The sequence below is a fragment of the Geotrypetes seraphini genome, chromosome 16 (genome assembly GCF_902459505.1).
Source record: "Geotrypetes seraphini chromosome 16, aGeoSer1.1, whole genome shotgun sequence".
Classification (NCBI taxonomy): Eukaryota; Metazoa; Chordata; class Amphibia; order Gymnophiona; family Dermophiidae; genus Geotrypetes; species Geotrypetes seraphini.
In genome coordinates this window covers 18,166,149-18,179,276 of record NC_047099.1, presented here as the reverse complement: position 1 = coordinate 18,179,276, position 13,128 = coordinate 18,166,149, and the positions used below count along the sequence as shown (strand labels likewise).

At 42.7% G+C, this 13,128-nt stretch overlaps 1 protein-coding gene across 1 annotated transcript in view; it reads right to left on the bottom strand.

Moving 5' to 3' along the window:
* Positions 1-826: 826 nt before the first annotated feature.
* LOC117349761 (vomeronasal type-2 receptor 26-like) overlaps positions 827-13,128 on the bottom strand; it is a 52,189-nt gene continuing 39,887 nt past the window's right edge. Inside the window, exons 6-8 of the mRNA XM_033923352.1 lie at positions 4,621-4,639; positions 4,144-4,282; positions 827-1,746 (exon numbers count right to left, since the gene is read on the bottom strand). Coding sequence (XP_033779243.1) covers positions 827-1,746; positions 4,144-4,282; positions 4,621-4,639 — 1,078 coding nt within the window. The remainder of the gene's footprint in view (positions 1,747-4,143; positions 4,283-4,620; positions 4,640-13,128) is intronic.

Below are 13,128 nucleotides of genomic sequence, written 5' to 3'. Positions count from 1 at the left end.
CGACGCTACTGGAGGGAGGTTTGCTGCTTTCGCTGGGAGGGTCGGAAAGGTTCACTTGGGGGGGAGAGATAGGATGGTCAGCGGGGTTTCGGCTGGGAGGGGGGAGAAGCGGTCTGCCTTGGTGCTCCAAGGCCTGGCGCCATTACCTTTTTCGATAATGGCGCCGATGCTGCTTTCGCTGGGAGGGTAGGAGCGTGATAGGGACCGGGCCAGCTGTGCACCCCCCCTAAGGCGGCACCCAGGATGGACCTCCCCCTCGCCCCCCTTGGTACGCTACTGCCCTGGGGAAACAGCCTGCAACAAGATCGCGCGATGCCAGAGATCTTTGCCTGCTTCGGCTGTTTCCTCCGCCGCGGTCCCGCCCCTCCTCTGACATCAGAGGAGGGGCAGGACCGTGGCGGAGGAAACAGTCGAAGCAGGCAAAGATCTCTGGCATCGCGATCTTGCTGCAGGCTGTTTCCAGATGCGACACCCGGCGCAGGGGGGGGGAACTGGACCGGACCGGGAGCACCCCCTCAGGGCTTGGTACCCGGGGCGGACCGCCCCCCCCCCGCCCCCCCCTTGGTACGCCACTGACTATTTAGAGAATCTGAAACAATATGTCTACATTACTGAATATTCTGTCTTATCCCAATTTTCTTCTTTCTTATAACAGAGATCTTTATCCATCATGGAAGAAATCATAAGGGCACACAGATTAGTAAACTCAACTACTTTCAACAACTCTGACATTGAATTCTCATCTGTGTAGAGGTGGCATGAACAAAAAGGTCAAACAAACCATTTCATCACCCTCAACATTAATAGAAAGAGAAATCATGGAAAATCATTTAGCTTTATTAGATTTTTTTTTTTTCCCAGTTAAATGACCCTTTGTGTTCAGGTCAGGCCTTAACACAATAATGTAGCACTTTGGTAAAAAAATACAACCCAGCAGTCCAGCACTAGAAGCCAGGATGGCAAATATCTCCACAGCCACCATGTATTTGCCTTTGGTGCTCAGGTAGGCTGGGATAAAGGAAACCCAGACACTGCAGAACACTAGCATGCTGAATGTGATATGCTGAGCTTCATTGAAACCGTCAGGCAATTTCCTTGCTAGGAAAGCCACAATGAAACTTAGAAGAGCCAAAAAACCAACATACCCAATCACACTATAAAATGCAATAGTGGACCCCTCGTTACACTGTAGAATCATCTTCCCTTTTTCAGACTGTGTATCATAGTCTGGGAATGGAGGAGAGATAAGCAGCCATGCAGTGCATATAACAATTTCACCTGAGGAGCAGAGAAGGACTACATAGTTGGAGACTCTTATCCCAACCCATTTGCTTAGCTTGCTGTTTGGCTTGGTAGTTTTGAAGGCAAGGAGAACTGTGATGGTCTTTGCCAGCACTGAAGAAATAGCAGTTCCAAAAATAATCCCAAAAGATACTTGTCGGAGCAGACAGTTCACTCTTCCAGTACGGCCAATAAATAGCAAGGGACATAGGAAAGATAGAATGAGAAAGGTGAGGAGGATGTAGCTGAGATCCCGGTTATTAGCCTTCACCACAGGAGTGTCTCGATATTTAATAAAGATTCCAAGTATTGTAGCTGTGATGATGGAGAAGAGAACAGCAATGGAAGCCACAGCTGCTCCCAAAAGATCATCATAGGACAGGAACTCTATGACTCTGGGGAGACACTGATCCTTCTTCTCACTTGGCCATTGATCTTCAGGGCATTTCATACAGTTCTCTGCATCTGTGGAAGATAGAGTATGTTAACTATTATAGTTTTCACCCTGATATAGGCTCACTTATATTCACTTATACTTGGGAACAGTCCATACAATGTAGAAAATCTTCACTTTAAAAGTTATATTGATTTCAATACAGTCTCACAAATACCTCAGCAGCATCACTCACTGCTCAAATACGTTCATAGCAGTGTGCTTAAGCGCCAAATCGTCATTGGTCAATAATCTTAAGAACATAAAAACATAAGCAGTGCCTCCGCCGGGTCAGACCATAGGTCCATCCTGCCCAGCAATCCGCCCCCGCAGCGGCCCAAACAGGTCATGACCTGTCTGAATCACCAGAAGGGGCTCCCTTGCCACCTTGGTTTCTCATTGAAGTCCTATCTTCCCATCGAAGTCCTAACCCTCCGGTCTTGCACATGCACGACCTGGTTGGGTTTCTATACTTATTACCTGGTTAGCTTTACATCCCAGCTCCTCCCTCAGTATCCCACGATCCCTTTATCCCTCAGGAATCCGTCCAATCCCTGTTTGAATCCCTGTACCGTACTCTGCCTGATCACTTCCTCCGGTAGCGCATTCCAAGTGTCCACGACCCTTTGGGTGAAAAAAAACTTCCTTGCATTTGTTTTGAACCTATCTCCCTTTAGTTTCTCTGAATGTCCTCTCGTACTTGTTGTCCCCTTCAGTCTGAAGAATCTGTCCCTATCCACCCTCTCTATGCCCCTCATGATCTTGAAGGTCTCTATCATATCTCCCCTGAGCCTCCTTTTTTCCAGAGAGAAGAGCCCCAGCCTATCCAACCTCTCGGCGTATGGGCAAGCCCTTTTACCAGTTTCGTTGCTCTCCTTTGGACTCTCTCAAGTACCGCCATGTCCTTCTTGAGGTGCGGCGACCAATACTGAATGCAGTATTCCAGATGTGGACGCACCATCGCTCGATACAATGGCATGATGACTTCCCGCGTCCTGGTTGTTATGTCCCTCTTTATGATGCCCAGCATCCTGTTGGCTTTTTTCGAGGCTGCTGCGCACTGTGCAGATGGCTTCAGTGATGCATCCACCAGCACACCCAAGTCTCTCTCAAGTCTGCTGTCTCCCAACAATGCCCCCCCCAATTTGTAGTTGAACAACGGGTTCTTTTTCCCTATATGCATGTTCTTTTAATTTCTATAAACCAGCCTGCACAACATACAGCCCGCAGGCCACATGCAGCCCAAAACAGTTCTTCTGCCCATGGGGGCTTACCTACTGCACTAGTGCCGCCAGCTTCTTCCATTGACACTGATAGGAACCACCGGCTGGAAGTATCACTCTCGGGTTTAGGGCGGAGCTTGGGAGATCTGTGGTTGGGGTAATTAGCTTGAAGTAGTTGAGAAACACAGCTGTGGGCAATCAGCCAGCACCAGTGCCTCTCCTCTCCTGCCGTCTTCCCTGCAGGCACCCCGTACTGGCATCTCAGGGCCTATCTGGCATGTGTAGATGTCAACGTGATGATGTCACACATTCATGTGATGTCATCACGGCAACGTCCGTGCACTTCCGGGTGCCTCGAGCCATGGCCACTACCTTATTTGAGCATTATTTGTACATTTATATTTTAAGCATAATTTATGCGTTTTTAATATTTAACTTACAACTTTCAAATATCTGCTATAGAACCAGCTTTGTACTTATGTCATAAGCTGTTCACTTTTATGGTCTGTTGAGACTAGATCCAACATGTTTCACCATTAAAGCTTTAACAAGGATCCTCCCAGAGCCATCCCATGCTATCAAGCTTGCAAGACTTACGCAAATCTTGTTTAAATGTTTAAAATGTATGTTTAAAATATAAATGTACAAAATAATGCTCAAATAAATTTTACAGAAATCAAAACAACATTGAAATGTAAGATTGACCAATGATGATTTGGCTCATAAAGCGCGCTGCTATGAAAGTATTTGAGCAGTGAGTGGTGAAGCTGAGGTCACTGTGAGTGATTTCTGAGACCGTATTGAAATCAATATTAGCTTTTGGTGTGACTTGGGTAAAGTGAAGATTTTCAACTATTATAGTTTGAACATTTTCTGTAGTGTCTTGAGTTATTTCTTCATTTCGTCTAGTAAAAGGCCTCACAACACATGAAGGCAACTTCCATAAGAATTTGTTCCAAAAGCCCTGTCATGGCTGTAGCCTCTGAAGATAGATCCCCTTGCTAGGTCCTCTGCCTGGGCTGCACCCCTGAAACAGTGAAAAGGGGGTCTACACATGAAAAATATTACTGCTGATGAGACCCTTCATTTGAGAGCTCACTCCTGAATATTTGTTTCATTTGAGCATGTGTAACTTTATTTCTATGCACTGATTTGATCACTGTTGGTGTCTAATATTTATGAAATACTGTGATGTAATTTGTCTACCTGATGCATTGGCAAATTCTCCTTCAGAACAAGGGACACATTGAAAGCAGCATATAGGCTTTTCAGGTGGAAGAATTTTCCTGTATCCAGGACCACAATTCTCAGAGCACACAGAGCGAGGAGGAGTCTGAGGAAAGGAAGAATGAGAACAAGAACATTATACTCCATAATCAGCAATTAACTAACTGTTCTTTCTGCTTCCAGAATAAACCCAAGCTACTACACACATTATACTTGCTATGTAAAACATATATTACAATGATTGATTGACTGATTAAAATGTATTAGCTGCAGGATTCCGGAAGAATCTATAGAGACATTTAAATACCTCCAGGGTATAAATGCAAACCAGCCCCATTCAATTAAAATAAAGCTTCCAATCTCCAACTGTATCAAGGTTAAGAACATAAAAACATAAGAAGCCATAGCCTTATTGGGTCAGACCAATGGTCCATCAAGCCCAGTAGCTTGTTCTCACTGTGGCCAATTCAGGTCCCTACTACCTAACCAAAACCCAAGGAGTAGCAACATTCCATGCTACAGATCCAGGGCAAGCAGTGGCTTCCCATATGTCTTTCTCAATAACAGAGTATTGACTTTTCCTCCAGTAACTTGTCCAAACTACGCTATTCGCTCTTGTCACATCCTCTGGCAATGCTTTCCAGGGCGTAACAATTCTCAGTGAAAAAAAAATTTCCAACTATTGGTTTTAAAAGTATTTCCCTGTAACTTCATTGAGTGTCCCTTAGGCTTTGCAATTTTTGACAGAATAAAAAATTGATCCACTTGTACCCGTTCTACTCCACTTAGGATTTTGTAGACTTCAATCATATCTCACCTCAGCCGTCTCTTTTCCAAGCTGAAGAGCCCTAACCATTTTAGCCTTTCTTCATACAAGAGGAGTTCCATCCCCTTTACCATCTTGGTCACTCGTCTTTGAATCTTTTCTGTGTCAAGGTTTATTTATTAAAGTTTTCAATTTACAAGACACGGATATAAACAGGCATAAGTAACAAGTAGAGAAAGATATGCACAAAATCAAGCAGGATATCTTTAAAGATATATTATTATTATTATTATTAGGTTCTTATATCCCGCCATACCCAAAGAGTTCTAGGCGGTTCACATCCGTTACATTAGGATCCGGTCTGAACACGGATTTACAAAAATTTTGTCGGAATTGCAGGTAGCGCGGAAGGAGGCAAAGTAGTTTTAGCACAGGTTTATCATAGTTGGGTTAGAAGATAAAAAGGAGGGAGTGGGAAACCAGAAGAGGGGGGGGGGAGAGGGAGGTGGGGGTGGGGGGGTTGGAGTGTATGCGGGGAGTAAGGACTAAGGGTCTTGTTCGCGGAAGAGGTGTGTTTTGAGAAGTTTTCTGAAGTCTAGGTAGGTCAGGGCCTCTAGCATCATTTGGGCTAGCCAAGGGTTCAGCTTGGCCGCCTGGAAGGCGAAGGTTTTGTCGATGAATCTTTTGAGCTGGCATGATTTTATGGAGGGGAAGGTAAACAACTGGATTCTGCGGGATTTCTTGTTGGTGCAATACATATTGAAATGTGGGGAGAGGTATTTTGGTGAGAGACCAAATACTGTCTTGTAACAGATGCAGGCGAACTTGAAGAGGACTCGGGATTCGAAGGGTATCCAGTGCAGTTGGTGGTAGAAGGGGATGATATGTTCCCATTTGTTCAGGCCGAAAATGAGGCGGACAGCTGTATTTTGAATCAGTTTTAGTCTTCTGGTGATTTTCTTTGTGGAGCTTAGGTAAATGATATTGCAATAATCCAGTATGCTGAGGATAGAGGATTGAACTAATAGTCGAAATGCAGTGTCATCGAAGTATTTCTTTATGGTACGGAGTTTCCAGAGTGACAGTGAGGTCGGTGTGATTTTCTAGGGATAGATGTTTGTCAAGCGTGACTCCTAGTATTTTTAATGTTTGTTCGAGTGGGAAAACCAATCCTTTCACCTGGATTGTGGTGTCTTTGATTTTGTCTTTGGGGGTGGCTAGAAAGAATTTTGTTTTGTCTGGGTTGAGCTTTAGTTTGAAGGAGAGCATCCAGAGTTCTATCTGGCTGAGTATGCTAGTTATGTAGTTGAGAAGATCCTGGGATAGACTGGTTAGAGGGATGACAATTGTGATGTCATCTGCATAGATGAAGAATTTGAGCTTAAGTTTGTGAAGGAGGTTACTGAGGGAGGCGAGGTAGATATTGAACAGGGTGAGGGATAAGGGGGAGCCTTGTGGTACACCGCAGGAGTTCACCCAGCTGTAGGAGAAATTGTCATTTTTGTGTACCCTGTAGGATCTGTTTCGTAGGAACCCTTGGAACCAGCTGAGTACCCGGTCGGAGATTCCAATGTGGGCCAGGCATTCCAGGAGAATAGTGTGGTCAACTAGGTCAAACGCACTGCTTAGATCAAATTGTAAGATCAGGGCGCTGGAGCCCCGACTGAAGAGTATGTGCAGGTGGTCTAGTAAGGAGGCGATGATGGTCTCTGTGCTGTGGTCCGTGCGGAAGCCCGATTGATTGTCGCTTAGGATATTGAATTTTTCCAGGTATGCGGAGAGTTCTGCTTTTACTGCCCCTTCCGCGATTTTGGTGAATAGTGGTATGTTAGCTATTGGTCTGTAATTGGAAGGTGCGTTGGAAGAGTCCTTTATGCTTTTTATGATTGGGGTTATTAAGATATGTCCTTGTTCTGGAGGGAAGTTTCCTGCGGATAGTAGGGAGTTGACCCATAGTAGCATGTTTGCTTTGAAGTAGATCGGAGCCGTTTTCATCACATTTGGGGGGCAAGTATCTAGTTTGCAGAAGGATTTGGTGTATTTGTTATAATATTTGTTGAAGGTTTTCCAGTCAATTGTGGTAAGTTGGTTCCAGTTTAGGTCGGATCTTGACCCTTGGTCTGGTTTAGCTATGTCGATGTCAGGGAAGATGGGAAAGAGCTCCAGGGGATTGGTCTTGGTGGGTAGTGCTGATCTTAGTTTTAGGATCTTGGAGTTGAAGAAATCCGCTAGGGTGTTGGCGGTTAGTGTTGAGTCTTCCTGGTTGTTAGTGAGTGTTTCAATGTTGTAAAGGTTATTGACGAGTTTGAAGAGGTTGCTGCTGTTGGATGTGATGTTTCCAATTAAGTGTGAGTAGAATTTTTTCCGTTTTTCCTTGGTAAGGTTTTTGTAGGTTTTTAGTTTGAGTCTCCAGGCAGTTCTGAGTTCTTGGGTTCCTGACTTTATCCATAATCTTTCTGACTTTCTGAGGTCCCTCTTTAACAGTAACAGCTCTGTGTCGAACCATCCCTCCTGATTTGTGGTTCTGATGTGGCGGGTTTTTGTAGGGGCTATTTCTAATCGATGATTATGCATCTACATAACAGTAACAGTAGTATAAGCATATCCTTTATATAACAAGAAAATATCCCAACTAAACAAGCAAGCATGAATCTAACAGAAGGAGGGAAAATAAGGAGGAAGGAGTGAGTAACTCATGTAGAAATAGATTGTAAATAAGATTTCAGTAAGGACTATTTCTTCTGAAAGAGAGAGAATCTGTTAGTAGATTTAGCTAAATAAGCTTCAGTTCTAAAGGTGAGACAAACTATATTCCATCATTGTGAATGAGAAGCTTTTGCTAGATCCTTCCAGTGAGAGAGAAGAACCTTTAGGGCCAATGAGAGGAGAATGTCAAAAAGAAAATGGTCCGCTTCAGAGATTTTGGAGGAGAGAGCAAATGATTTCAACAGCAGCATTTGAAATGTTAAAGGAATATTAATGTGAAAGAGGGCACTAATGGTTTCCCAAACCGTGGTCCAATATGCGTTTATTGAGGGACAGGCAAATAGAAGATGTTTCAATGAGCCAATTTGGGTTAAGCAGGTCCAGCAGTTTTTGGAGTAAGTTGGATTAATTTTATGAGATTTTAGAGGAGTCCATGTCACTCTGTGGAGTAGGAAGACCATAGATTGGAGATTCGATGCTGATCTTGATGTATGGAAGGTGGAGTGAAAAATATGGGACCAAGCCTCTTCCGGGATCGACATCTCAAGGTCTGTTTCCCACTTAGTTAGTAATGGGGTCATAGAAGAGGGAAGAATCGATTTGAGAAGTTTGTAAAAGTGGGAAGCGGTATGCCCCAAGGCTAAAAATTGTCGGGTATATAAGGAGGGAGGAGAATTGGAAATACTTGGAAGAAGGCCAGATTTTTTGAGCGAGGATCTAAGTTGCAGCCATCTGTAGAAATGAGATGACTCCAGCGAGAAGGAATCCATCAGTTCATTGAAGGTAAGAAGGGACCCATCTGGATGTTTGAGGGAGCCTATATCCCAAATATCGTGGGTATACCAAGAGGGCCAAGAAAGGGATTTTTTATCAATCAGGAGGAGTTTGTTGAACCGTAAAGGACTTAATATGGATTTATTCCAAGGGATATCGAGTTGTATGTCTAATTCGGAGAGGATTTTATGAGTGGTGGACATAATGGGATTTTTGGCGAGATTAGGAAAGTCCTTTGTGCCCATCAATCTGAGTAGTGGAAATGGACTCATAAGAGACGTTTCTAGTCGCAACCAATTGGGCATATCTGACGAGGGAGAGGAAGAAAACCATTCCGTACCTTGCCTCAGTATGAAAGCTCGGTGATAGAGTTTAAGGTCAGGGAAATTAACACCACCTAGTTCGGTAGGAGTTTTCAGTTTTGAGAGGGAAATCCTATGGGGTTTGTTATTCCAGAGAAAGCGAAGCATTTTTGACTCCAATACTTTGTATAAGGAAGGAGGAAAAAGAAGGGGAAACATGTTGAAAATGTAAGTGAGTTTAGGAATCTTTTCTAGTGCCACTATATCTTTCTTGAGATAAGGAGACCAGAATTGAATGCAATACTCCAGATGAGGTCGCACCATGAAGCAATGCAGGGGGCATTATGAAATTCTTAGTCTTGTTAATTATCCCTTTTTTTGTTAATTCCCAGCATCCTGTTTGCTTTTTGGGCCACCATTGCATATTAAGCGAAAGGTTTCATCATATAGTCTACAATGATACCCAGATTTTTTTCTTGGGCACTAACCCCCAAGGTGGACCCTAGCATCCAGTAACTATGATTCAGGTTATTCTTCCCAATGTGCATCACTTTGCATTTGTTCACATTAAATTTCATCTGCCATTTGGACGCCCAGTCTTCCAAATTCCTAAGGTCCGCCTGCAATGTTTCACAATCCGCATGCGTTTTAACATCTTTGTCAGTTTAGTGTCATCTGTAAATTTTTTTTTTTTAAGTTCAATCAGTTTTATTAGCATTTTGTCATAGAAATACAAGCATAAACCTCATATACATAAGAAGTTTTCACAGATTGTAAGTACAGGCGGTCCATGACGTCATCAAAAACAAAACAAAGAATTTTATTTTCTGTAATCATTTCTACCATTTTGCCGGGCACCGAAGTGAGGCTTACCGGTCTGTAATTTCTCGGATCTCCCAGCAGGTCAGCAATTTCATGATTGAGCTCTTTTAGTACCCTGGGATGTATACCCTGGGATTTATCACTTTTTAACTTGTCAATTTGGCTCAGTACATCTTCCATATTCACAGAGATTTCTTTCAGTTCTTCTCCATCATTACTCTTGAAAACCACGAAGCAAAGAATTCATTCAGTCTTTCCGCTATGGCCATATCCTCCCTGAGCGCTCCTTTCACTCCTTGATCATCTGATGGTCCCCACAGATTTCCTCACAGGTTTTCTGCCTCTGATCTACCTAAAAAAATTGCTTAGACTTTTGCCTCTTTTGCAAGTTTCTCTTCATGTTCTTTCTTAGCTGTCTTTATCAATGCTTTGCATCTAACTTGCCAGTGCTTGTGTTTCTTCTTATTTTCTTCATTCGGATCCTTTTTCTATTCTTTAAAGGATGTTTTTTTGGCTCTAATACCCTCTTTCACTTCACCTTTGAACCACGCTGGCTCTCGTTTCCTTTTCTTTCCACCATTGTTGATATGTGGAATATATCTTGTCTGGGCTTCCACGACGGTATTTTTAAATAACTTCCACGCCTGGTTTACAATCCTAACCTTTGCAACTGATCCTTTTATCTTCTTTTTAACCATTTTCTTCATTTTATCATAGTTGCCCTTTCAAAAATTAAATGCCCCTATAGTAGATTTCTTTTGCGATGTTACTCCCGGTGTCAGCTTAAATTTGATCACGTTATGATCACTGTTTCAGAGCGGATCCAACACAGTTAACCCCTGTACTATGTCTTGCATTCAACTAAGGACAAAATCTAAAATAGCACCCCCTCTAGTCAGTTCCCAGACCAGTTGCTCCAAGAAGCAATCATTTATGACATCTAGGAATTTTACCTCCCTAGCACTCCCTGATTTAACATTTAACCAGTCAATGTTGGGGTAATTGAAATCACCCATTATTATAGTGTTGCCCATTTCTCCAGCTTTCCTAATCTCTGAAAACATTTCTTCATCTGTCTGTTAATTTTGTCCTGGGGACGGTAGTATAACCTAACCTTTATATTCCTTCCATTCACACATGGAATTTCTATCCATAAGAATTCCACACTGCTATCTATATCATGCAGAATGTTTATTTGATTTGATTCAATTCTCTCTTTAACATATAGCGCAACTTCCCCCTCCCCCCCTCCAATTTGATCTACTCTATCCTTGCGATATAATTTGTACCGAGGTAACACAGTGTACTGTTAATTGTCCTCCTTTCACCAGGTGTCCAAGATGCCTATTATATCTATCTCATCATTCAGTGCTATATACTCTAACTCACCTATTTTATTTTTTAGGCTTCTAGCATTTGCATACAGATACTTCAAATTGTGTTTTTTCCTTGCAACTACAGTCTGCTGAGAAGACAGGGAAAATTTGAGTCGTTTACTCTGCCTTCCTCTTAAACCCTCCTGGCTTTCTTTCACCATTATTGGAACCTCTCTACCGGGACTCCCTAAATATCCTGTTTCAATAGTATCGTCCAAGTGTACCTCACACCGAACCATCCGCTCCAGGGTGACATATCTCAGTTTAAGAGCTGTTCTATCTCTGTTTTAAACATTAGCACCAGCAGCCTGGTTCCATCCCAGTTAAGGTGGAGTCCATCCTTTCGGAAAAAGCTCTCCCTTTTCCCAGTTCCTAACAAATCTAAATCCCTCATCCCTGCATCATCATCTCAACCACACATTGAGAGTTTGGAGCTCTACTTGCCTCTTGGGTCCTGCGCGTGGAACTGGGAGCATTTCTGAAAATGCAACCCTGGAGGATCTGGATTTCAGATTTCTACCTAAGAGCCTAAATTTGGCTTCCAGAAACTCCCTCCTCCCCAGCACAGCTGTCTCCTTTCCAGCACTATCTATAATCCTATCTATGTGAGGTCCGCTACCTTCGCACCAGGCAGGCAAGTGACCAGGCGATCCTCATGCCCAGCAGCCATCTAGCTATCTACATGCCTAATAATCGAATCATCAACTATAACCGCTGTCCTAACTTTTCCCTCCTGGGCAGAAGCCCCTGGAGACACATCCTCGGTGCGAGAGGATATTGCATCCGTTGATAGGCGGGTCCTAGCTTCAGGATTATTTCCTACTTTACCAGGGTGATGCTCTCCTTCTAGGAGACCTCTCTCCTCCAAGGCAGCACAGGGGCTACCAGACTGGAGGTGGGACTTCTCTACAACATCCCTGTTGATCTCCTCTATGTTCTTCTCTGTCTCCCTCAGCTCCACCAAGTCTGATACTTTAGCCTCAAGGGAATGTACTCAATCTCTGAGAACTATGAGCTCTCTGCAGCGAACACACATATAACTTCTCGCCAACCAGGAGAAAGTCATACATGTGACACTGAATGTAAAAGATTGGATAGCAATCTTGATGTTGGACAGCTGTTTGCATCTTGTTATTGAACTAATTAATTAACCTTTTTAAGCTACTAGGAATATATTAGACTAGTATAGAGAGCGTTAGGGTTTTATTAAAAGATTGTTCTTTTAAGATCTAAACTGTCTTTAGAAGCGAACCTACAATTGAGCTTTTCTTCCCAAACCTATCAAAGCTCAGAATGAGAATGTCCTCTTCCCTCCTTCTCTAACAGATTCTAAAGGCTACACTACTGCCTGACTGATTTTACAGAGCTAAAAAGAGAACTAAAAAAATATAACCTACCAAAACCCAAATTTACCTTTACCAAGTTTGAATACCACCAGACAAAATGTTCCAATGGATGTATTTTTTATTTTCTAAGCAGAGCAGAACCTCTCAGTACCTCTTCAGGTATGGGGAAAAGAATGAGCTTTCAGATCTGGTAAGAGGGCTTAGGGGTTAGATGTTGCAGATTGTCCTTGTTAAGATCAGCTGGAGAAATGTGAAGAGTAATTTAGAAGTAATATAAGAATAATTTGAGCCTAGGAGTGGGTAGGTAGATAATAATTCATAGGTTGTTGTGAAAACTATCTTTAATGCAGATCTTCAACAACCTCCCTCCTAGATATAAGTTTATTGAGAGTTAGGCACTAAACCAGCATTTTTCCCCTCAAGGATTAACTGTGGAATCTGATCTCTTAAGAAAATCCTCAGAATTCAGTTTCTAACTAAGAAGCTAAAACCAGCCAGAGGTCTCTTCTCAAGGAGCACTTTTATGTTAGGGTGAGAGGATTCACACACCCATGAAGTATGGTGTGCTTGGCCTGACTTAACAATTTTTCTAGGCCTCTTCCACTTGCTGCTCCCCAAGTCTCAAAAAGGTCCTAAGCCAATCCAAAGAAGCCTTTTCATCTACAACTCTCTCCTCGAGCAAATATATGCAAATTATATATGCAGTTCACAGGTTGCTGTGAAAACTAAACTATCTTTAATGCAGATCCTCTGGTATTGTGCTTATTATACAGGAACTTTAACTTACTTACACACTAATCATGTGTTATCTAGTTTGTAAACATAAATCATCACAGGTAAATTCCCTTTATGTTCTAACAGTATCCAGATTA